At 49.6% G+C, this 25836-nt stretch overlaps 2 protein-coding genes across 5 annotated transcripts; one reads left to right on the top strand and one right to left on the bottom strand.

The window, feature by feature from the left end:
• Nucleotides 1-144: 144 nt before the first annotated feature.
• Nucleotides 145-22983, bottom strand: ZMAT5 (zinc finger matrin-type 5). Of its 4 annotated transcripts, none has more exons than XM_016164350.2 (7): nt 22858-22983; nt 12154-12308; nt 8470-8532; nt 6972-7052; nt 5062-5173; nt 4676-4738; nt 145-564 (listed from the first exon to the last, which is right to left on the bottom strand). In XM_016164350.2, the coding sequence occupies exons 2-7, from the start codon at nt 12278-12280 to the stop codon at nt 435-437; spliced, it is 576 nt and encodes a 191-aa protein (XP_016019836.2). In that variant the 5' UTR covers nt 12281-12308; nt 22858-22983; the 3' UTR covers nt 145-434. The 4 variants fall into 4 exon arrangements, with proteins under 4 accessions (XP_016019836.2, XP_016019837.1, XP_036076968.1 ...); XM_016164352.2 differs by lacking the exon at nt 145-564 and adding an exon at nt 572-2723; XM_016164351.2 differs by lacking the exon at nt 4676-4738 and having other exon boundaries at nt 22858-22982.
• Nucleotides 22984-23257: 274 nt separating this feature from the next.
• On the top strand, nt 23258-25115 carry LOC107520492 (cytochrome b-c1 complex subunit 9). Its single transcript, XM_016164354.2, has 2 exons — nt 23258-23442; nt 24854-25115. The coding sequence occupies exons 1-2, from the start codon at nt 23293-23295 to the stop codon at nt 24890-24892; spliced, it is 189 nt and encodes a 62-aa protein (XP_016019840.1). The 5' UTR covers nt 23258-23292; the 3' UTR covers nt 24893-25115.
• Nucleotides 25116-25836: the final 721 nt, after the last annotated feature.

Here is a 25836-nt window from a genome sequence, read left to right as displayed (position 1 = left end):
CTCTGCTGGTCCCCAAGGGAGAAGGGCTGCAAGCACCATCACCCTGGAGAAGAGCTCATCTCACTCCAGTCCTGCCCTTCCTCTGACCAGGGACCAGAGCAGACAGCTGAGGGCAACCGGCAAGGGAGAAGTGCAGCCACAAAGTCACAGACAGACTCTTTATAAACATCCAGAAGGAAGTTTTCTCACCCATCTTCCCATGATGTCCCATGAGGGAGGGAGGATGGAGCTGAATGGTACAGAGCTAGGACCAAGGCTGCACCTGATGAGGGAACTCCTGGGCCTCAGCAAGGCCAGGCCAGGCTGAGCTGATGGCTTCCAAGGCTCCATGGGGCACAGCAGGAGGCGGCCTCAGTGTCCTCAGTATGGGCCCTTATCTTTACTGTGACTGTTGTGGAAGCTGACCAGGTGGGGGTCAGGTGGGGTTGAGGAGCTCAGCCCCACTGGACGCTGGGTTGCAGGGGCCACCCCCCAGGTGGCGGTGCCCGCAGAGATGGAGGCAGCTCCTGGACTGGTGGCCAGCCCACAGGGTACTGGAAGACAGTGGGTCTGATGGGTTCAGCCCTAGAGAGAGAAGAAAAAGTTGAGAAAATTCAAGGTGGGCACAGTCCAGGCCCAGGCTGGGGCATGCCCCCACCTTACCCTCCCTGCCACTTTGGCTGTAGGGAGGGTCAGTGACCTTTCTGGAAGGCAGAGCCTCAAAAACATGCAGACATGAGCCAGCAACCTCACCTCTAGGAATGAGCCCAAGGGAATAGCAGGGTTGTGGGCGGAAACTGAGTTACAAGAAATAGAAATAACCTAAGTGTTCACCTGTGGGGGACTGATTAAATATATATGCACGTCCACAGCAGAGATGCTATGCAGCCTGTGTAAAAATTAAGCAGACTTATATGCACTGATGAGGAAAGGTGTCATGATGTACTGTGTGAACAGGAAGAAAAAGCAGCTTATAAAATAATGTATATAGCATGATATTATTTTTGTTGAAAAATATATAACATATATAAATGCATAAAAAAACCCCTGGAAGACAGCCAAATGTTAACAGTGGTTTTATCTGAGTGGTGGAATTATGGGTGAGTTTTTTACTTCTTTATACTTTTCAAGAAAAGTTTTACAAGCATGCAAGCCTTTGAAATCCAAAAAGTTATTGTCTAATTTTTTTTTTTAAAGCCTCATTTCTCATGCTATTCACTCTCTTTCCCTTAAGGTCCACCACTGCTGGTGCCACCTCCTGGGAACCCAGGGCCCATTTGAAGCACTCACCCTGGGTGCCCAGCCTGGGGCCGCCCTGTCCTAAGGGAGTTGAATGAGCTGCAGAGATAACCTCCCTCTACCAACTGCTCCACATTTTGATCCTTCTGAACTTGACCCTCACTCAGGCCATGCAAACCCCTTTATAGATGGGGCAACTGATGTGTATGGAGTCCGTCACATGCCTAAGTGACAGTCCAGGGATGGAGGATAAGGGACCGGATGCAACCTACACATGGGCTCCGGACACATACACCCCCACCCTGGCTGCAGCTCCTGCTGTACCTACCTCCACCCCATCCCCAGGCCCAGCTCTCAGTGAAGGTGAGAGCCTGGAAACTTGTGGCAAGCTCAGGGGCCCAGTGGCCGGCCCTCTGTGAGAGGTGGAGCTGGGGGGCTGGGGGCAGGAGCCCTGGGAGTTTGCCTCACTGCACGTACCCAGCCTGCCCCACAGGGCTTGACTAGATAGCGAGAGCCTATTTGAGGACATCGGGCAGCCCCAGGAGCAGCCTCTGGGGCCTCCTGTTGCAGAGGACAGGGAAATCCCTGCTCAGTTGCTTGCTGCCTGCTGGAAAGTGCAGAAAGCAGCTCCCAGCATGATTTATGGCACTGGGGCGGTTTCAAAAAACTCCACCAGTGCAGAGATAGGTGGGAGTGGAGGAAGGCTCTGCAGTTGTTGGAAGGGGGAACCCCAGCTGTCAGCCAAGTCTGGGCTCCCCACAGGGTCAGGGTGACCATAATTTTCCACAGATCCTGTGGAGACCCTTCCCACGAACCTCAGACCCTTCCTCTAGAAAATGGGGCAGATTCCTGGGCAACTGGGACCCAGAGTGTCTGAATGCCCTGAGGCCTCTCGCGAGGAAAAGGGTACACCCACATGTGCTCACAGACACTGGCACATTCCTCAGGCCCCAGACACGGAGGCCTCTGAGCCCCTGAAGTACACCTCTCTAGCCTTGCACACAGTAGAATGATTGCACATGTGGCGTGAGCCTGCTCATGGCTTCTCTCGTGGCCTGTCTGCCCCATGCATAGGACAGGGGCAGCAATCTTGTTTCTCCATCCATGGTCCTAATCAGAAGGAAAGTCTTAGGGAGGCGCCTGGGCCACAACGGCAGCGCCAGCCCAGAGAGATGTACAAAGGGGGGGATTAAGAGGGATAAAGTCACAATCTGAAGAGCCAACAATAGAGGGCAGGGACAAGCACTGGCCTCACTGGGGATTAGGTGGTATGGCTAAGGCCGGCCTCTCCTTCCCACCACTGGCTGCCCTTGGCAGATTCCTCAGGGTCAATGTGCTGAAGAAGATGGCACAATGCTCCAGGCTGGGGCCCCACAGAGCCTCTGTTTCCCCTTTTACAGGAGGGATGGCCTGGCTCACCTCGAGGACTCTGCTCAGCCTATAAGGTTAGAGCCCTTGGGTTTGGGAGGCTCCAGTGGGCCAGGCAGCCACCTGTGCCCCATGCCCTGAGGGAAGAAAGAGACACAAAGAGGAACAGGGGCCACCAGACCCATCCCTATAAAAGGCTCACAGCACTAACACTCAGGAAATTGTTCTCCAGGCTGGGGATTCTGCTCTCCCAAATGCTCTCTCAGGCAGTCCACATGGCCTGGGCTGGCATGTAAGACGTCTTAGCTAAGCTTGAAGGATGAGTCTGACTTTGCCAGGCAGAGTGGGGCGTCAGCTACTGGCTGAGGAAATAGTGTGCACAAGGTTGCTCCAACTCAGAAACACCCAGCACAGCTAAGAAACTGCCAAGCGTCCAGTGGGACTGACACAGAGGCCAGAGGGGAGAGGTGAGAAGGTGACCCCCGCGGTCTGGGGAAGTGGCAGGGAAGTTTCACCTGAGGTACAGGAAGCCTAGGAAGGTTAGGTTTAAGCAAGGGCCAGGCCAGGCTGTGTTTTAGAAGCTGGTTGGGGTTATTGTGTGGATGAACTGGAGGAGCAGAGGGGAGGTGGGAGACCAGGAGGGGCTGCTGCGGCCACGTACAAGAGCCTGACAGATGAAGGGCAGTGGGCGCCTGTTTCCACAGGGCTGCCTCGAGGCTAGGAGACTTGGGAAACGGAGCCACTATGCAGCCAGGGTAGGGGAGGTGGGGCTTGAATTCATGTCTCGCCACCTGGTAGGGGCAGAGCCCAAAGCTCTTAGGCCCAGGACACGGGTGTCATTTTTTACGAGACCAGCCTGTGAAAGAGAGCTGAGGATGAGGGCAACAATGTCAAAAGCAATAATAAATATTCACTTCCCTTCCAATTACCCCTTTTCCTCAAGGCTGGACAGGACTGTTCTTCCCAGAAAATAATTCATTTTGGCTCTGAGCCCTCAGGAGGTGAGTGGACAGTGAGCGGGCACAGAGAACAAGTGGTTACTGGGAAAGCATGTCCCCTTGGAAGGACTCAAGTTGAGTGGCCAGAGGGCAAGGGGCTTAAGGGGGAAGGTTCAGATCCCTTAGGGCGCAGGGTGGTCCCCAGTTGCAGGCTCTTTTCCAGAAAAAGCAGGGAGATGAGCAGCCAGGGGAGCATGGCTTAAGTGAGTGCAGAGCATGGCTGGGACCCACAGGTCTAAGGAGCAGTGCAGGGTGGAGTGGGAGAGCGAAGAGGCCCCCAGAGCTCTCTGGGCAGCCTCCAGTGGGCTGAAGAAGCCTGAAGTGCAGGACATGGATCCCTGGATGATCATGGCTGGCTCCAAGGAGGGGGTGCCCACGTGATCAAAATCACAACCATTTCAGACAGGACCCGGAGGAAGATTCCCATATTTGAGTCATTTCTGTACTATATATATTCCCAAGGTGGTGAGGGAAAAACTGGGCACAGATTTAAAACAAAGGTAAAAAACAATGAAAGTTAATTTGAAATAACTTAACAAACTCTTCACTGAGGCACAGAGAAGGCAGGAAGCTTGGCCTTCACCTTCTGGCAGTGCCCTGAGGTAAGGCTTCATCCCACAGACTGTCCAATCAGGCTCCTTTGGCCCAGACAAGGCTGCTATCCCATGAAGCCACACCACGAAGATAACTGAATCTGAAGTGAGGTGGTCCAGGTTGAGGCTATTTGTACAAAGTCACGGGCAGCTCCCAAGCACATCCTTTAGCCCCTTTCCCTCCCCTCTCTCCTTCAATACCTGGGAGAAGAGTCCAGGAGTCGTAGCCTTAACAGGAGGACCTGAGACAGCATGTGGCATACACCTGAGGGCTCCTGACCAAGGGTGCTCCCCATACAAGGAGTGAAGGGTGCCCCGTCAACTTCTGAGCATCCTGGGTACGGGGTCCAGGCAGTAGCCACCCTCATCAGGGAGGCAGTGAGACAATGACAATAAGCCTGTTTTCACAACCCTGTGCAATCCCAGCTCTGTCTCTCCCTTTGGGCAAGTCATGCCCTCCTATGGGCCTCACTTTCCTTGTTAGGTGACTATGCCTACCTGGCAGGACTCCAGAGGGTACACAGCAGTGGAGACTCAATAACCACAGTCGGGCTCCCTGCTCTGGTAATGGAATTGGTGAAATGTAGTCCAGTTGGTTTGGCCACCCCTTCAGCCAGCACAGACTCCAGTAAGGGAGGAGCCACTAAGGCAGGGGGATGAGGCCCTGGAACAGGAACCTTAAATGCATGCCCCTTGGCCTCTGGAGAAGACCTGGGGACCCAAAAGCCCCTGACATGGTCCCTCCCTCAGGGAGCTCTGCTGGGAGGGGATTCCTATCTAGCCATCAGGCAGTATATGGAGACTGTTCAGCTTCATGTCAGAGCAGGATGGCTGGGGTCTTGTTCCCGGAGGGCACAGGAGGAGGGGCCCCCGGAGGCCTGTACCTGCTGCTTGGGGCTGAGCTCAGCCGCTTGGCTCTCTTCTCCAGCCAGTCCTCCAGATGGCCCTCTGGGAGCTCAGCAATGTCTGGAGGCCACTCCCTGGCCCTCCTCTCCTCTGTGGGGACAGGAACACAGATAGGAAGGAAGACCCTTGCCTGAATCCCACCCTCCCACAACACAGCCAGAACCTTCCTGGGAAGGCACAGGCAGGAAGGTCAGGAGCAGAGCCTCTGGCTTGCCCCGACCCTGCCACTAACTCCCTAGGCCCAGCCCTCTGGGCTTCACTGCTTCATCAAATGGAGACAAAACACGGCTACCTCCCAAGCTTTTTAGAGTTGGACACAGAATAATGCATGTAGACAGCCTGGCCCTCAGGAAGGGTCCAAGTCCAGGGTGCAGAGAGGTTGTGTGGGCTACAGAACAGGGCAGAGCAGGATCTGAATCTTGGCTCTGCCACTTGCTAGGCCTCTGACCCTGGGCAGGGGAAGAAACCTCAGCTTTCCTGATTTTTCTTCTCATAAAATGTCTTATAAAAGCTTTGCTCACTGATTTAAAACTGAGCAACAGCAGGAGTTCAAACAAGCTTTGTGTGAGATGGGGGTCAGTGTCTTGGAGGGGACAGTTTAAGATGCGACCTGGGGTCAGAGGAAAACAATCATACTCATGGACCAATGCTTACTCTGGGCCAGGCCCTTGGCTAGTCTGCACAGGCATCATCTCACTTCATCTTCAAAAGCAGTTGTGTTCAACAGATTAGGACATTGCCTCCAAGAGAGTAAGCTGTGTGCCAGCATCACAAAGGATATGACACAGCCAAGACTGTCCGAGCTGCCATCTGAGGGCACACCTCTGCTCCCAGCCCCTTCGGCCTCTCCCATCCCTGTCTCCACTAGGCATTGTCTTCAGCTCCAGGCCCATCAGCCTGTGCTCTCTCCACCATGGGCCAACTGTTCCCTGAGCCAAGGCGGGTAAAGAGCTGGAGATATTGCCACGGCCAAGAGCTGTTAGCCTGGCCCACAGGGTCTTACCCTGGGAAAGCTCCTGGAAACCATGTATTTTGCCAGGGCTGCAGCCACTCTGTCATTTGCTCCACAGGGCAGGACATTGCCTATAGGGTCTGATTGGTCAGAGAGTAGCAAGGCCCCTCAGGAGACAAGGGTAAAAGCCAGGTTGCCCAAACACTCTCTGGCTGCCCCAATGCCTGGATGGAGGGAAGAGTGAGGGCAGTAGCACCCTGGGAGACTATAGTCGACCTCTAATTTACCAGGGCTCACATGGGGCCCTTCTGCTTGAGTGCTAGCCTCAGTTTCTCCATCTGTTCAATGAGCGGTTGTTCAATGAGGGGATCGATAAAGACCATTTAAGTGGGAACTTGTCCTCTAATTTGAGAAGTAAGGAGTGGATTTTCCAAAGGCAGGCATGCCACATTCCAGAGAAAGCTGAACCTGCTCTTCCCTGGAATTCCCAGGCTGCTGAGGGCAGGCGAGATGCTCTCTTCATACCAGAGCAGAGTAGGGGATCTGCCTGCTGCCAAGTAGGGCTTCAATATATGTTGCCTGATTGAGAGAGGGAGGGAGTGCAACGTGAATGAATGCCAAGCTAGCAGCAGGGCCCAGGTGGGGCTGAGGTACGCCCTCAGGACTCCTGGGCAGAAAGCCATGCATGCCACTTTAAACCAGAAGGGGACACAGATGGGAGCTCCCCTGCTCCTTCTCCACTCATGCCTGGGGTGGTTTGGAGGCAGTTTCTGATACCCACCCCATCACCCCGGGGAAGCCCTCAGCCTATCCCACATGGCAGCCATTAAAGACGGGAAGCTGAGGAGGCACAGCACAGCTTCCCTGGCCTCAGATCCCACACACACCCTCAGCAGTCCACCTCTCCCCCAGCTCAGAGTCCCCACCAAAACGTACCTTCCACCTGGATACTCAACTCCTGCAGGTCTCGCTCTGACATGTGGGAAAATCTGCAGTTAGGGCCAAAGTCACACTGGCCTGCAATAGGAAGATAGTTACTCACCGTTCTGGAAGGGCTGCCACCTAGAAAGGCTCCCACTGTGGGCTGAGGAGCACTGGAGTTTTAGGGGCAGGGCTTTAGGGACTAAAGAGTAGCATAGCAACCCCACCTCTGAAGAAAAACTTGACTCCTTCTGGCCCCGCCCACACCATCAGCCACAACCACCTGTCTGGTCCTCATGTCCTGCTCACAGCCCTTCCCTGGCTGGGGATCATATTCCACTGAAGCCCTTCACCACTGGGTTGCACAGCCTCTGCAGGCTTGGCTCTTGTCACCACCCCCACTACCAGCACCAGCCGAGCCCATTCCCCAGCCTCAACAAACTACATGCAGGTCCTTGAAAGGGTCATGCTTCCTCCCTCCACTCTAGGCACTGCACATGCCGTGTTCTCAGCCTGGTGGCCTGTCTGCTCATATGGCTTACACTGGTCCCCAGAAAAGCTTTAATGGCAGTTTTGTACCATTAAAGGAAGTACCAAAGTCCATGGTGGCTTTCTGAATCTCAATTGAGGAAATTAAATGTGCCTCAAAATAATAGGAGACTGAAGATGTCTTAAGCCAGCATAACCCACCAGTGGCATGTACACATCAAGGCAAAGTCCTTGGGGAAGCCCCTGATCTGCAGGCCTGGTGCCCATCTTGGGGCAGCACCATCTCCTGAGGGAATGCAGCCATTCACCCAGCTTTCTTAGGTCAATAACAATGCCTCTCCCCAATGCTAAGTGCCCTTACACAGCATGTTAATCATCATGGTTTTAATCTTTACCTTGGCTACTAGGAAGCTCAGGGCCAAACCCGTAGGGAGTATGTAGGACCTCAAGGAAAGCATGGAAAGACTAATTTTACTGGCTTTGTTTTATTTTTCCTACCCTTATTTATTTACCTTTGGTTTCTTTTTATCTCTTTTCTTTTTATCTCTTTGAACTAGATGCATCTTTATTAGCTGGGTATTAAGCAGTCAAATCAACACCTAGCATTCTTGGTTCTAATTCTAAACCTTCTCAGTATTGTCAGACCTGTTACTGTCTCCAGCCCTGCCTGCTGGGAGCGGGTGGTGCAGCAGAGGTCGGGCTCCCAGACTAACTTAATCAGCCAGTCTATTACACCCATCAGTGTCCCCTGGATTTACTTGAAATCTCCCAGCACTTGCTTGTTCTGAGTAAGCCAACAAAATCACATTTTAGGTCTGAAGAGCTAAGGATCAGCCCCCAGAAGTCCTATGGCACAACACTGCAGAAGGCCCCAACTGATCAGTTGGCTAATGCGCCAAAGCTACAAAGTGGGTTCAGGATGGTGGCCAAGGTCGGGGAGAGTCTCTGCAGAGGTCCAAATAGGCCGGACTGGGCATGCTGGTCCCTGGGTGGGTAGATGGGACCTGAACTGAGAACACTTTACCTGTCAGGAGAAACTTCCTGCAGGGCCGCTTGTTCTGTTCATCCAGCAAGATGGCAGCTGCATCTGTGAGAGGAGAGAGGGGCTGGATTCAGACCTGAGCTGCGCACAGGCACTTTCTGAGATCAGGAAAGAGCTCCCCATCCATAAAGCAGTGTAAGAGAGGACGACCACAGATAAGGATGCTGGGCAGAGGGATCCAAGCTTCAGGTGACCTCAACCCTCCCACACCACCCAGACCCAGCCAAAGGCAAGTACCAGGTTTTAGGTCAGAGGTTCTGAACTTTGCACAATGAAATCACCTAGGAAATTTTTTTTTAAATGCTGATACCACAAGACTTCTCTGCACTGTCTTTGTAATTTCCTATAAATCTGTAATTATTTCAAAATAGAAAGCTAAAAAAAAATTTCTTCTGCCCAGGAAGCTTACTAGTAAACCCCAGGGCCTAGGCATCTTTCCACAGCCAAGGATGCAAAACACTGCCCTCCATTCCCCTCCCTGCACCAGCTGTGGGCTCCCAGCACCACACCAGCCGCCAGCCTCCACAGGACTTGGCAACAATCTCTCTGGATAAGAACCTTAACCCTGGTTTCCTCTGATTTTTTCCACCTTTATTTTCATCATATATTTATGGTGTAAATTTTATGTACTTCTTGGGAGGCAAGGAATCAATCAGTCAAAATCTGTAAGTAAGATATGTGAGGAAGGTGTTCTGATTCAGAGGCCCTGAGGTCATCCTGGAAGAGGGAGAAGCTAGGCGGGAGGAAAGCATGAGAATTGTTAAAATCTCAGTGATTCTGAAGTGCACCTGGGCTTGAGAACCCCTGGCCCAGGCCCTGCACAAAGAAGTCTATGTTCTCCCACACTGTGTTCAAGGGTCCACGTGATCTGAGTCCATTGGTCCTTCTCGCTTCATCTCCCAAAATTAACAGCTGCCCTGGTGCCCTGTGTCTGTTTGCTCATTCATTTAGACATTCATCTAACAAACATTTACTGAGCACGTCCTGTGTGCCAGGCACTGCGCCAGGGTGAGGATTTAGTCAAGTACAAGTCAGACCTGGTACTTCCTTCCAGTCCAACAGTCACACTAATCCACGTGGATATAAATGGGGTAAACAGCTAGCACGAGGCCAAATGACCTGACCTGGCCCGGGAGGTGGGGAGGGCATCTTGGAGGACTCTGAATTGAAGTGGGAGGACCAGGCTAGAGGTGGGGAGGACAGCAGGAAGGGCATGGCTGCAGAAGGTACAGTACCTGTAGTGGACGGTGTGACTGGAGCTAGGATGGAGAGGTCAGCAGGGCATGGAGGCCTGGGCAGGACAGGGGTTCCGCCCAGAATATGCTGTATTAATGGTGTGAGATCACTTTGCAGAGGTCCTGTTTTTCTTTACCTGCAAGTCTTCAGGGTCTGTCTGGGAGCTGAGGACATGCTTAGTGTTTACCAAGCACCAGCTGAATGAATGAACCCATGAGATAAAAGGCCTGAGGCCAATCCTTTTGTGGACCCATAGGTATTGTTCCCACTTAGTGAAGCCTTACATGCTATACAGTTATCTTGAGATTACTGAGCCCCTGTCATATCTGTGGGAGGTGGGTATTGCTGTAACGGCTGTTTTACACATGATGAAATTAGGGCCACATTGTTAGTGAGTGACACCTTGGGACTGACATCCAGGCAGCCTAACTCCAGGGCTCACAATTGTCCTGACCATGGCAGATGGATGGTCAGTTCCTTTGGGGGCTAAGGGCCTTCTCCAAGGCCACGGAGGTGGGAGCAGAGCAAGTGTTGAGTCCTAGCCCAGGCTGGGGTAGCATGTGCCTCTCCCCCCAAAGTCTACACTGTGTAGTTGTTTGGCTAAGCTGGAGCCCTGGGGAAACCTCTTAAGGAAGTGGAAAAAGCTTGCATGGCAGCCTAGGGACCCAGGGTGAGGTGATTCACTACTCTAAATTTTAAAGTCACTGTGTATAAGTAGGGATGCCTGGCCCACCCAGGCTCCCTCAAAAAGCTGTTCTAAGGACTGCTTGTGGTTGGGGATGTGAGAGGACACTGGGAATGCAGGAGTCCTGAGAAGAGGCTCACCTATTTCATCTTTTCTATAAGTAATACAACAGCCTCTACTGACGAGCCTTGGACCTGAGGACCTGGCTGCTCTCGGCTGAGTCTGAGACTAGGAGAAAACACCAGGGTGAACTTGAGGCTCAGTTCTATGCCAGATCACAGCCCCCACTGGATTTGAGGGACAGGGTGCTTCTGCTTGACACCAGGGTCAGAGGTCTCTCAGGCACCTAGGAGGCCCTCTGCCCTGACTCCCAGCTCCTCACAGCCATGCATGTCCTACTGAGCAGCCTGGCCACCTTCCCTTACCCAAGCGTCTGAGACTCAGCTTCCTTATCTGAAATGAAGAAAGTCTGATAGAGCTTTGAAAATACCATGTCTAGGCCTCACCCTAAACCTGCCTCTGGGGAAGGGGTCAGGAGATCAGTGTTATTTCAAGGTCTCAAGGTGATCCTAACTCAAAGGGTTGAGATCTGTTGCCTCAGAGAATTACTGAGAAAAGCAAATGACAAACCATGGAAGGCATCTAGCATGCAGAAGGCATTCAATAAATGCTTACTCCTTTCTAGTGAATTCTGAGTCACACACCAGGGAATTCTGTCTCCCTTTCTCTTTCCTTCTCAGCTGCTGGGACTCAGCTCCTTCCTTCCAGGCTCTGGGCCCTGTCCCAGAATCCTGCTCCCCAATTAGTGGAGCATCAGCCCTACCCCAGCTCATCCCAGGAGCTCTTGATCCACTGCCCCCTCCCCACACTGCCGAGTGCTCTCTGCATTTGATCTGGCTCCTCACTGGCCACCCTCTGGCATATCCTTGGCTATTGCTCAGTGTGTATGTCTAATGACAGCAGTGAGGAACAGCTCCCCTGTAGTGAGTGCCTTGGAGTGCCAGGCCCTGTTCTAGGTGCTTACAGCCTTAGCTCATTCGCCCTAATCACATCTGCTCTGAGAAACCTTTCCCAGAAGCTTGGCTATTCGATCATCCACCATCTAGTCATTCAATGGCCATTCACTACATCCCACTGCTCATAGAGCAGTTAGTCATCACTGTCAAATGCAGCTCTGGTCATGTTGGCTGATGCCTAAAGCCTTTCAAATGCTGCTCTCTGCCCTTGGGACAACCCATCCTGCTTACCGTGGCCTCCACAGGCCTGTAAAAGCTGGCCCCTGCCCTGTCACCAGCTTTAGCCCTACCATTCTTCTCTCCTGCTGTGTCTATCCACACCCTCTCTTCTGCTCCAAGAGCACCAGGTGCTTTGCTCATGACTGCCTTCTTTTATATACTCTGCCCAGAATAGCGCTGCTGGCTTTTCCCTATCTTTCTGCTGTTGGCTTAAACATCACCTTCTTGGAGAGGCCTTTTCCCTGGCCACAGTAACCCCAGAGCCTGGCAAGGGGTCAGAGAACAGAGCTCTCAGTCAAGATTGTGGGGGAAAGGCACTTACATTCCAGCATGACCTCTGAGGGCCAATCTGCCCTAGGGGCCAACGACCCAGGCCTCCTCTATTTTGCTCCTTAAAGAGCCCAGACCAACCAAGACTGTCGCTGGCCCATGGTTTTTTCTGGTCTGATGATAAGAAAGACTGGAGAGCAAGGCTTCATAAGCCTGGTGGCTGAGCCAGTGGGCACCCACCTCGAAACATGTCATACCAGGACTTCTTGGCCTTGAGGTGCTGCAGCCCATTCAGGTGCTTCTTGCGGTTGTGGAGGTTGTCCTGGAAGGAGCGGTCACAGTAGTCGCAGAAGTAACGCTTCCCCATGGCCAGCTGCACCAAGTGCTGCTGATGCCTGGGAAGCCATAAAGCACTCGGTCAGAGCGTGGAGGCAATGCCACACACCAAAGCCCACGGCACACCACCCCACTGAGCACTCCCTCAGGCCTGTGCTGTGAGGAAGGCTTTCTGTACACACGCCACCTCATCTAAAACTTACAACAGCCTTTGAGGAACTACACAGGCTGATGATTGCGGCCTATGAGGCCTCATTCCAGAGAGATCTTTTAACCATGTGATGTTGTGCTTCCACCCCAAGCCTGTTAAGGCGGAACCTCAGTAAATGAGGCCCAGGCATCAGTATTTTTTAAAACTCCCCAAGAAAATTTCACACACAGCCAGGCTGGGGAACCAGCACCTTATGCCCTCTGGCCAGCCCCCCCCCTCCACATCTCTGACCTCTTCCTCTCTTCTGTTCTCTCCATGCCAGCCACACAGACCTCCTCTCTGCTCCTCGAGCATGCCAGCCACATGCCCACTGCCCAGCATTTCCCCGCTGTTCCCTCTGCCTAGGTGCTTTTCCCAATACCTGCCACATTTGCTCACTCGACTCCTTTGATCTTTACTCAAATACTACCTTTTCAGTAATCTACTGTGACCACTTTATTTAAAATTGCACAATCCTCCACCCTATACTTAGCTTTCTCCATTCCTGCTTCAAATTTATCACCTTTGAAGTAATAAGTTACTTGTCATGTTTACTATCTTTTCCCCCAAACAGGAAGATAAATCCACGCTTGTCGGGATATTGTAGTTTATTGCCGAAGCTCCAGCACCCAAAGTGGTGCATGGTATATAGCAGACAACCAAATATTTGTTGAGTAAATAAATTCTCATTTTCCTTAGGGGACAACTGAGGTTCAGAAAGAGGAAGTGATTTGCCCAAGGTCACATAGCTGGTAAGCAGAAAGTAAACCCAGGTCCCCTGAAATCCAGCTGCTGAGTATCCTCTCTTCCATTGCTAGCTCAATGCTTAGAGAAGCCAGAAGCTCAGGCAGAAATGCAAATAGCTTCCCAAAGAGATAAGCTAAACCCTCAGGTGGCAGGTCTCCAGACAATCACAGAGGGAAATGAGGTCTGAAAACCCATAAGACTTTTCAGGTGTGGTGAACAAAGCTGCCACTCCTGAGCCAGGAAATCTGTAACCCAAGGTAGGTGCTGATTCCATGACTCTCATGGCCAACCCATGTGTCTTCCAGTTTGGTGCCACAAGACCAGAGGACTGGGTCTGCTCAGGGCCATCAAGTATGATCTCAGGGAAGGCTGAGCCTAGACAAGCCCCTCACCCTTCAGGCTCTATGTTCTGACACTTTGTTTCACACAGCAGGTTCCTGAGGCCCAGAGAACAAAGACAAGTGACTTCCTTAAGGTCATGAAGTAGCAGCCCAGGCTAGCAGCAAAAGCTCCAGACTCCCAGGATCTGGCAAATAAAGATAAAGCTGGGACCTGACTCACAGGCAGATGGATAGGGGAAGGCATCTTGGAAAGAAGAGACTGGGGATAGACACAGAGACAAACAAGCCCCCCAGACAGTTCAGGCAGCCATGTGGGCTGATGGAGAAAGCCACTCCTGTGGCAGACAGGGACAGCAACCATTAAGTCGAAGGCTATAATGGGATTAGGAACAGACAGTCATTCAAAATGAAAACATAAAAAATCTCTCTTTTCTCCCATTACTGCTGAAAAACCACATCCCAGACACATGGACTTGATATATTAAATTTGGCAGCTCTAATACATCCCGTCTTGCCAATATACTTATAGGAATTGAACTGAAATTGTAAGAGATGAACGTTTAACGGCTGAGAGCTTAACCAAGACATTCACAAAGCTTAAAGCTCCAGGAGCTGTGGGGCACTGCAGAGTAATGAGGAGGGGTGGGGTGTCCCTCTGGGGCACTGCAGAGTAATGAGGGAGGGAAGGGTGTCCCTCTGGGAGACTGAGACAAACAGTGGATCTGTTGCATAATTGGCTGGGTGAAACCACATAGGCACTGAGCAGCAAGCTGTGTGACCTTGGGCAAGTCACTTCCCCTATTTAGGCCTCTACTTTCACTGCAGGAATATGAGGTGGTGGGTCTGACTGGTTGCCTGATTGGGGAGTGGTAGAAAGAAGTTTGCTAATCCAAGTGAATTATTAATAAAAGAGTAATAGTAATAGAAATGACACTAATAATGTTCAGCATTGAGCGAAGGCTCAATAAATGTTATCTATTACTTGATTTATTGTGTACCTATTATGTATTGGCACTAGATTAAAAGCTTTATCACACATCATTTTATTTAATCCTCAGGACAACCTGTGAAGTAGGACCGATTATACCTTTTGAGATGAGAGCACTAAGGCTCCAAGAAGTGAAGTGACTTAGCCAAGGTCACACAGCCAGAAAGCAGCCAAGCTGGGCTTAGAATCCAGGCAGGAGGGGCTAGAGCCCCTCCTAATGACTAAGGAAAGTCTCCTACCAACAACAGTAGCAGTTTTCCTTTATGAAATACTCACTATACCCCTGGGACCATGTGGCCCCTTTGAGCCTCAAGAAGTATGTATTATTATAATCCCTTTTACGAGTGAGGAAACTGAGGCCCAAGGAGGTGCTGTGAGGTGCTCCAGATCACCTATCTAGGAAGGGTGGAATAGGTCTCAGAGTACCTGGGGCTTGGGTCTGCTGAGAAAGCCTCCCACCAACCCACTGGGAAATCAAGACCTGCTCATTCTGACTCCTACGGGATGAGCTGTGCACAGATTGTCTGTGTGTGCATGCGTGTGTGTGCACTGGGGCAAACCAGCCTCAGCTGAGGGCCACAGTGGCAGTACCGCCCACTCGTACCTTCCTGTGCCCACTCTGGTCAACCACCATCTGGCAAGTTCTCAGCTATCTGGGATGGGTCAATGGACCTCACATTCTAGTCCCAGCTCTGCCAGGTGAGGCTGTGTCTCTGTCACTTGCCCTTCTGGGCTTCAGTTAACCCGTGTAAAGCAGCAGGCAGGCAGCTGGCTTTAAATTCTGCCACTGCTGCTTTCTAACTGTGACCAAGGGCAATTAACTTCTGGCATCAGTTTCTTCCTGTGTAAACTGGGATAACGGCAATGTCCATCTCAGCGGCTGCTGTGAGATTCAGATCATCCATACACACACTTCACTTAGCCAGAGCCTGGCCCACAGGAGGCCCTCAAGAAAAGTTGGCTGTCACCACCATCACTATACTAGCCTTTGGAAAGCCCATATTTCAGAAAACACAGGCTCAGAACAAGGAACAGGATGCTACTGCCCAAGTGACCTCTGGGGTCAGGTGGTCCATATTACAGATAAGTGAGGCCAGGAGAGGGGAAGCAAGTTTCCAAGGTACACAGTATAAGACAGAAGTGGGATGAGAACCTTGACCCCTGTGGGGGCCCAGACCCCTGTCCAGACCAGCTCTGCAGAGCCACCCACTGCCCTGGTATGGTGTCAGGGGAGCACACAGCATCTAGAAGAATAGCACTTGCAGCCTATCTCACAGGCCTTCCCCACGGAGGCAGAGGCCCTTCCTTTGCCAGGAGTTGGCCTTCAGCAAGGTGACCTCATCCAGGCATCATCTACAAGTGGATTTCTGGGGCTCCTGAACCAACTGCCTCCTGCCATAGTGCCTTGCTGGGAGAATAAGTCTCTGATACAGTGCCCGCCAGACACACAACTTGGCAAGCGGAGCATATTTCACTCCAACTTACTCCTCAGCCAGGCGTCCCTGCACAAGGCACAACCTGCACCACTGCACTTGGCAGCCCTGAGTGGGAGGTCAGGGAATGGGGGTGGGAACAGATGGATGTCTCTGATGAAGCCCAGATACCAGCATGGGCTGCTGACTAAGCTAGCCCTCTCTGCTGTGATTCATTCTTATCCTTTGAGGCTGGTGTGCTCGGCAGCATGTGAGTGAGGCCCTGTCCAGAAAATAACAGTCTGGCTCTACTCCCTTGCTGAGAACACAGGCAGTGCCACCCACCCAGTCCCAGGGACTAGGTCCATGGCTGCAACAGCATCTTCTGGCTCCTTGGAGCTTGTCCAGGAGACAGGGAAGTTGCCTGGGGCAAAGGGGAAGTGGGCAAGGCTAGTGGGATAACCCTCTGGAGTCGCACAGGTCTGGGTTCGAATCTTGACTGTCCTTAACAACTGAGTGACCTCTGGAAAGTTATTCCATAGCTCCTCTTGTCTCCTCATACGCTGAATTACTGTTACATGTGCCTGCCTCCCCACTAGACTATAACCTCTCTGAGGACAGAGTTCTGTCTGTCCAACTGCTGCACCTAGCACCCGCACAGGGCCTCGCATACACAACTGCTCATGGAATGAGCCTGCAGCATCCAAGGCCTCCTGTCCTCTGCTCACTGACATCTGCCAGGCCCTCTTCTCCTCAAGCTTGAATCTGGGGATGATGACAAGGGTGGACAGAGAAAAGAGACACATAAGTCCCCAAAGGCAGATCTTTCATGACCAGCAACACGCCGCCCCCCCCCCCCCGCCCCACAGGACCTCTACCTCCAGCAGAGCCAGCTCTACTGACTTAAATGACACCAGTCTACCCCATGCCCCTGACTTCAGTCCTCTAGTCTCAAGGAAAAGATTGCCAACTAGTTGAGACACTTTAAGGTAGAGGTAAGAATAAAAGAGAATGGAGGTGGAGTAGGGTGAGGGAAGACAGCTTCAGATTTCATTCCTGTGTGTTAGGCATCTGGCTTTCATCCTCAGAGACCAGATATAAAGGTATCTACTTTACAGATGAGGACACAGGTTCGGAAATACTCCTAATTTGCTCAAAGCCAAGGCTGAAAGAGGCACTGATAACGGTAGTTTTTCATCAGCCTGAGTGCTGCTGGTGGGCCAGAGGCGCCGAGGACACCCATGTACCCTCTTGTGGAGCCTTCACCATGATGCTGTGAAGCCACGCACCGAGACTTCACAGCCAAGGCATTCACACTGGGATCTGGCTGACCTCAGAACGCTTTCTCTCTCCATACCACTACTCTCCTGTGAGGCCGTTGTGGGGCAGACAGTTGTGCTTCATTGATATTCTTGGTTCCTTTCATTGTGTGTGTCTCAGGTACAGAGCTAGCTTTGGCACAAGGCTAAAATAAGCCAACAGCTCAGCTGTGGCCAGGGGCTGTGATGCACACTGCAATTATCCAGGACTTATGCTCACCACATGCTGTCCTCAAGCTCACCTGTCATTTCTTCTAATTATGGCACCAGGTAAACAGCAAACCGCAGTCAGAGGACGGCTTTATTACACACCCACTAGGAACATGGCAACATCCCAGTGCCACATATGCCTACCGTCTGGAGTCTGCCCTATGGGGGTGACCCACAGACTGCCAGCTCAGGACCCAGCTCCAACAGAAGTGCCAAGAAGGTTTATGTCTTCACTGATAGGGGTCTCCCTCAGGTGCCCCAGGGTTTTGTAGCAACCACACGGTTTTCTCATCCTGACCTCATTCATACGTTCCACCCGTTGGTGTGAGGCACATCAATTTATTCCTGGCAGTATAAGGTGGTGGGGGCCCCACCTACAGAAATTTCTAACTTGGCAGGTCTAGGGAGGCCATGCTACAGAGTCCACAGACCACACTCGGAAAAACGCTGGTCTAAGGCAGAAGATGATGGACTAAAGAACAGAGAGGGTGAGAGCTAACCCAAAGTCATACAGGTCACCCAGGCCAATCTCTACGCCAAAAATTCAACCCAGGTGTAAATCTCATCCCTGCCACTTTCAGGCTGTGAAACCTTCAGCAAACTATTTACCATCTGAGCCTCAGTGAAATATGAGGGTAACAATATTATTTTATAATATTACTACGAAGATTAAATCATGAATGTTAGGTGCTTAGCACAATGTCTGACATGCCAGTGGGGCTCAATACTCATCTGTGGATATGATAACCAGCCTCCATGGCCCCCAATGATAACCACCTTCTCGTGTTTGTACCTAGTATTGTTCCCTTCCAAGATGTATCAGGGTTAGTCTGTGTAACTAAAAGAATAGAATAGAGGTGACAGGCTATTACTTACAAGATCGGGTGGCTTCCATCCTGGTGTCTCCCCTTCTTTAATCACTTGCTCTGAGGGGAAGCCGGCTGCCATATTGTGAGCAGCCCTGTGGGGAGGACCAAGTGGCAAGGAACTGAAACCTCCTGCAAACAGCCATGTAAGCTTGGAAGTGCACCCTACAGCCCCAGTCAAACCCTCAGATAGGTGTAGCCTCAACTAACAGCTTCACTGCAACCTCGTGAAACACTGAGGCAGAACCACCTCACTGAGTCACCTCCAAATTCCTGACCCTCAGAAGCCATATGAGATGTTTGTTGTGTTAAGTTGCTAAGTTTTGGGGTAATTTGTTATATAGCAATAACTAATGAATACAGTGGAATGTATGCAAAAGCTAAATCACTTTATAATACATGATGGCCACAGGTACAAAGTGCCCCATATCCCGAAACACTCCTGAGCCAAATCAAAAGAGCCCCTCTATCCCACTCACACATGCACAACCCTAGAGTTCCACAGTTCCCTTTTCATTCATTCATTCATTCTTTCACCAGCCAAACATTTGCTGAGCACTTCTTCTCTGCCAGACCAGAGTTCACACCTCACAACGCAGAATCCCTGCTCTCATAAGAAGGTGCACTGGGTATTTGCTGAGGGTGGCTGACAGATGCACCCCTAGTAACAATAGTAGGTAACAAACTCTGTGCTGGAGGCACCAAGGAAGGCACCTGCATCCAACAGCGAATTCCTCCAAGGAAAAAATCAGAGATGGTTTCAAAGAGCTAGGTACCAAGGGGGTCACTGCAGTGTAGCTTGTCCTAAAACAGAAATCTAGATGTCCAACAGTAAGAACAGCTGATGGTTATCCATTACTCGCCACACACCGGCAGGTTGCTCAGGGTCCCGAGTGGGGTGGGGGCAGGGTTCAATGACAAGTTGCACAAAGTCTGTAATCCTCATCTTGCCCTGCAAAAAGCTGCAGGCAGAGGGAGCCCGCAGCTGGCCAGGAGCACGAGTAGGGCATGAGCTATATCTGGTTAACAGAGTACCACACAGCAATTAAAAATCAAGTTGAAGGAGACAAGTTCCTCACATGGACAAATGTTCACTCTATATTGCTAAATAAAGTTCGTTATCATAACAGTATATATAATTTGATACCACTTTTTTAAGGAGAAAGAACCTCCTGCCCCAACATACACACAGATTAAAGCAGGCAGGAAAATATTTACTATGGTTCTATCTGGATAATAAATATTTATAAGTTTCTACATTTAACATGTATTATTTTTAATTCTCTCCAAAAAATTCCCTTCAAAAAGGGCAGGGATCAGTCCTATCCTTTTCCTTCAGGAGCTACCATGGATGGTTCCAGTGACCTGGTTCACCACGATGAACCACCTAAGGGCAGCGGTGAAAGGTATCAAACAAAGACATTTCCCTCAGTTCCTGGCTAAAGACTGATAGGGAGTGCCCTGATTCCGAGCAGACCTGGCTCAGTGAAAGCTGGCTGAACCCAAATCGGACTCCAGGGAGCTGCAGGCTGGAGACACAGTTTCTCATCAGATAGTTACAGGTCCCAGGAGGCTAGAGTTTCCAAATAGGAAAAGGTAAAAATAGCCTGAGGGAGGCTCCTGAACCAGATACCCAGACTCAGGGAGGCTGTGCCTTCCCCGTCCTCTCTCCCAAGTCTGGGCTTTAAATACCATCTGACCCTCTGTCAATACTGTCACTGCTACCCAAGTCAGGTCTCACCTACTCATACCTGGACCAGCCTCCCCAGTTTACTCCACCCTGGGCACCAACAGATTGAACTTCTTAAAATGACTCCTGCTCAAAATTTTCCAAGGATCCTTATGCAGACCTTATTAAAAATGAAGTCTCCTAGGTCAGATCTCCAGAATTCTGACCTAGCAGATCTGTAAGGGTGGGGGGCAGAAATCTGCATTTTAATCAATGAATCTAGCAGCCACTATTAGGTACCCTTTAAGAAACAAAAGCCAAGGGAATGAGCTTCTGCTCATCCACCTCTTCATTCTGTACATCCCAAAGGCAGTCTCTGCTGGGGACAGTCACTCTGGGTAGACAACAGCCCCCGATTCATGTCCCAGTAAGAAATCAGTCTGATTACTGAATAACTTCAGCTTGCTGAAATGGTACCTCAACTTGATTGGAATGCTAAACACAATTCATTAGAGTAAATAAAACTGTTTTCTTACTAAGTGCCTTGTTACACTCCAGGAAAGTTTAGAATTGAAAACAGAGTAGACTAAATCAAACACATTGTATTAATGTTCTTGTCCTGAGTTTAGTAATAATCAATGTATACTGGTATTTAAATATCTGTAACATTGAAAAGAATTTGACATGTTGAGTTTATGACAGATAAGCATTGGGATTCCAATTTAAAATATAAGTTAAAATATAGAGTTAGGTAACTGATAAAATATATGTTAGTAATTGATTTTAGATGTGTGATTTTAAGTTGAGAGGTTAGCAATGGCTGGAAACACTGGCTACATATTAGAATCAACTGGGGTGCTATAAGATTCTAAAGGTGCCCCCCATATCTTAATTTCATGTCAGAAGTGTGGTTTTTTTAGCTCTCCAGACTAAGAACCAGTGACATGAAAGAAGTTGACTATTAATAAAGTACTGAACTATTTACAAGAACTTAAAATTCATTTTGCTTATAGGTTTATTAAATTTTCTAGATACTAAGTATTCTGGGGAATTATGCTTATGTTATGTATCTGAAGTACTTAAAAAGAAAATTAAATATATAAAATTTATAAATGGAATTAAATGCGTAAGAGAATGTAATTAGGCTGTAAATAGGGCTGAATGTTTAAAGGACTAGTTTGTTCAACTTGAGTTCAAAGATTAATCAAAGGAAAAGTTAAGGTATTTTTCCTTATTTTCTAGATCTATGTACAGAATAATAATTTCTAAATTGAATTTTATGGCTTACAGAAAATTAGGCTTTTAAAAATTGTTGCTCCAAAGAGAATTAACTAAAAAGACCAAAAATAAAACCAAACAAGCCACACCTTAACTCCCTGTGTTCTTCCCCATCCATCCTACCTAAAATAATTCCTCCTTCCTCTGAACTTTCCAAACTTGTTGTTAGCAAGCCATAAGTATTCTTTCCCAGAAGGTTCACATCCTGTCCCAAAGGGCTACTAAGATGCTTCGTAAATAGAAAATGACTGCAGTAAGGATAACACATCCTGGATGTAGAACATTTCATTTTCCCTCCCAGTCCTCTAACTAGACATTAGTGTGAGTTTTACAGGTCAGAGGCAGTTCTAGGTCTCGAATCCAGTCCCTGATTTTTAACGCCACACCTATGCCAATGACTTTTATTTCTGGTTCAGACCTCTCCTCTGAACTCCAGATCCAAATCCCCATTTGCCTCCAGACTATAAGGGGCAGCTCAAATTAAAGGTGGCCAAACAGAACTTAAGATCATCCCCATGGATTTTAAATTGTTGAGGTCAAAATTTAGGGCTTGATTCCTCTGTCCTGCACACTCTAGATGTCTGTTAGCTTGTTCTGTCTGTCCTACCTCCCCATATACCTCCGAAATTTGATCACTACTGTAACCCACAGCCTAATCTAAATTACCATCCTGCCTCAACTGACCCACTACAATAACTTCCTCTCTTTAGTCTGTTCTCCAGAGAACAGCCAAAATTATGCCATTAAAGTGTAAATTAGATCATATCACATCCCAGACTAAAACCCTCAGGGGCTTCCTAGTGCAATTAGAAAAAATAAGACTCCTTACCACGGGTTACAAGGCCAGATATGAGCTGACCTGAACCCGCCTCTTCACAGTCCACTCCTCTCCTTCAAACGCCCAGGACTGCAGAGCCTCAAGGCCTTTGCACCCATGTTTTCCTGTTTGACCTACCACTATTCATTCAGGTCTCTGGTTAAGTGTTACCCTGTGCACCCTGGCTAAAATAGCACCTCCACCCTCTCCCCAATCAACCTGTTTTCTGTTCTTCACAGCATTACTTCACCTCCCCATCCATCCACACATAGTAGAATGAGCGCTCCATGAGAGCAAGAACATGTTCACCGCTGAGTCCCCTGCGCACAGCCCAGAGGAGGCGCTCAGAAAATATTTGTTGAACAGCACCAGTACTCCACAGCCCTTGCTCTTTCTGTTCCCAAGAAGAAATGAGTGGAACCCCCATGTAGGTCAGGGTTCTCGGCTGCGAAGCCCAGGAATGAGGAACATAGGAAGTAGGGGCAGAAGCTCCCAGGCCCCTGAAGCCCAGCAGATTCATCCCGCAGGACTCAACTTTTGCCAAAAGCTCCAACGCTAGGGCAAGACTTGGGGATGATAGAGGAAACAGTGGGAAAGACGGGCCGAGGACCGGGACGCTAAGACCCTACTCGCCCCTCTAGTCACTCGCCATCCTATCAAATGGCGCAGAATGCCGCGGGGCTCGCAGGGTTATAAGAAGGAGCCCCAACCGCCCGTGGCGGGCGGGGGTAGGCTAAGACTCGCCCTTCGTCTTCCCGTCAAAGAAGGTACCTGGCTCTTCTGGGGCCGACCTCTCTGAGTTCCTCCTCCTGCGCCCTCGCGTCACGAACTGCTTACTGGGATTCGTAGTCCTTCCTTGGGTATCAGTCCGCCCTTCCCACAAACCTTTGGGAATCAAAGCTGAAAAAGCGCAGGGGCGGGGGAAGCGCGAGGCCTTCTGGGTGCTGTAGTTCAAAGTATTCAATCAGGAGAAATTACTGCGGAGCAACATTGTGTAATAAATCTTACCAAATAATTTTGGCTGCCTTGATATGAATAGTATGAGAATTTCCTCTTACACAAGCCATCCATTACCTCTGTAATTCAAAACGACGAGCACCGAGATTCAGAGGAACTACAAATCCCATAAAGGGTTGCTCGTTGAGGGCAGAGGGGAAGGTCGGCCGCGGCGCAGACGCTGTGGCGCGATTTTGGCCGTGAGGAAATATGGCGGCTCCGACGTTTACTGGGAGGTTGTACTCTTTGCTATTCCGCAGAACCTCCACCTTCGCCCTCACCGTCGCTGTGGGCGCCCTATTCTTCGAGCGCGCCTTCGATCAAGGCGCGGATGCGATCTACGAGCACATCAACCAGGGGGTGAGGGCCTAGGCCAACCCTGACCTTGGGCCCGCCTGTGGGGTGACAGCGACAGTGGAAGTGGAGGTGGTGCGGGACTCAGTGTACCTTTGCGAGGAAGGTGGCGAGGTGGGGGTGGGAGTGCAGTAAATGCTGTACTGCTTGGGCGCCCTGTGTCTGTAGACTGCTATCTGTCCTCCTCCTGGTGTGAATCCTGGAACGTTAAATGGGATCAATAGATCCCACTTTGCCGAGGTTGTAAGTATTGCGATCTCCCACGTACCCACTTTTCCATTTGCAGAAGCAAAAACTAATTCTTAGTGAGAGCAGACGTACTACGGCTACACTCCCAGGAAGTCAGTGGCGAGTCAGGGCTGGAATCTGGGCTCCCTTTCTTAGAGTGTCAAGGGCAGATTAGAGCCGGCAACGGTCGCAAAAACGCTATCTCCCTGAGACATTATGGTTGGCCTTTTCAGATAGCACTTTCGGTTCCCAAGGCTTCTCACGTAAGCAGCGTGGTATTAATTATAGTTAAGAGTCTGGGCTGTGAAATTAGAGAGCCCTGGATGGGAATACTGGGCCTTGTCACTCAATAACTATAACATTAAGTTGGGCAAGTTTCTTAACCTCTCAGTTTCACAAGAGAGATGACAATAATAGTAACTACCTTGGCATTATTGTGAGGATTATTTGAGGTACAGGCCAGATGCCACAGTGCCTGCTAGGTGTTATATTCCTCAGGAGAAAATGGAAGCATAAGGTAGAGAAGTAACAACATCATTTAGACTCATCGTATGCCAGTCACTGTGCTAGGTGCTCTGCGTGCTTTATACCATTGAATTTTGGCTCATACTGGAGAAGGTCTTGTACGGATAGCCTTGTTCTACCATTCACTGGTGTTTGTAATTTTTGGCTTTACAGCCAAGGCAGACCCTGTCCATTAATGCTGTGGCCATGGCAACTTTCTGCTCCTGTGAAAGTGCTGCTACTGTTCATCTCCTGCAAGCATTTCCATTGGCCGTTGCCAGTGTTTGGGAAAGGCATCTAATTATGTTGTCATAACCCACCTTCAGCGCTTTTAGTAATGAAAACAAAAAATGTCTCAGTCTGAAGTACTTAGGGACTCTGCATTTAGGACCCTTTGAGTAATCCCAGAGTTAAAGAAATGGGACATATTCCAGGCTCTGTTCCTCAGTTTTATGGAGAAGTAAGATCATCCCTTCCCATTTATTTCACATAGTGATTGAGAGCATCAAAAGCATTTTATAAATGTTAGGAATGTGTGTCTAGTGTTGTAGCCAGTTTGCCCACCACAACTGTCAGGACGTGGTACGTATTTTTCTCATTGTTTAGAGATCAGGGAAGTGGGAGTATAGTTGTAAAATGTGAGAAGCAAAACTAAAAGTTTGTGGTTCTTGTCTTTAAAATGCAGAAGCTGTGGAAACACATCAAGCACAAGTATGAGAACTAGTAGTTTCTTGGAGAACCCCATCAAGGCCAGAAGGACCAGATCCACCACTATCCGTTTGCTCAAAGCCAGGGCCTCAGCTTGAAGATGATCCTCATGTCTCTCTCCACATACCACCTTTAGCTGTTGGCAAGAAATAGCTTCACCTGACAGACTCTTTAACTTCTGCTATGTTTGAAGTATGTTTAGTCGTAGCCATCAGCAAATAAATGTAAATTATCTTTGAGACCTGCTTCTGCTTTGGGTACTTTGTTAACTCTAACTAATCTTCACTTGTCAGTTATTTGATACAATTTCATAGTCCTCTGCAAACATTTGAAGGGCAGATTCCATGATTTTGAGTTTCCCATTAACTTATAAAGAATTCTGGTTTTCAAAACATTAGCTAGAGTTGGAGATGTTAGCTTAAACTTTGGCTTCTAAATCAGTAATTCCACTCTTAAATCACACAGAAGGGAGCTGACTGGCTTGGCTGTGGGGAAGCACCATGCTCTCAGTTGGGGAAAAACCCTGGCCCGGAGTCTAGTCTCCATGCTGCCTTTAACTTGTTGAATGTCTTTGGATAAAGCTGCCATATTTCTCTGGGCCACAGGCCATATTCTGATGATTAATTTGGACCAAAATTCTGAGCCTTCTGCTGGAGTTCTGCCCTCTAATGAGTTTGGTTTATCGTCATGCTCACATAGTTTTGAATCCTCACTCCATCAATTCTATCTGTGTGAACCAAGGGCGAAGCACTTGACCTTGTTAAGCTTCAGTTTCCTGGTCTGTAAAATGGGGGTAATAGGAGTATACCTGTGTGGGGTTTCTGTGAGCATTAAAGGAGTTATTAAATGCAGGTAATATAGTCACAGATCCTGGCACATGGTAAATGGAGGTGAGATGTGGGGGATGCTTAGGGACCCAGAGAACCAGATTTCTACTAGAAGGCTGTGGAACCATAAGAA

This window comes from Rousettus aegyptiacus, unplaced genomic scaffold, assembly GCF_014176215.1.
Source record: "Rousettus aegyptiacus isolate mRouAeg1 unplaced genomic scaffold, mRouAeg1.p scaffold_m13_p_5, whole genome shotgun sequence".
NCBI classification, from domain to species: domain Eukaryota; kingdom Metazoa; phylum Chordata; class Mammalia; order Chiroptera; family Pteropodidae; genus Rousettus; species Rousettus aegyptiacus.
Note: the sequence above shows the minus strand (reverse complement) of the source record. Positions and strands in the feature narration are given on the sequence as shown.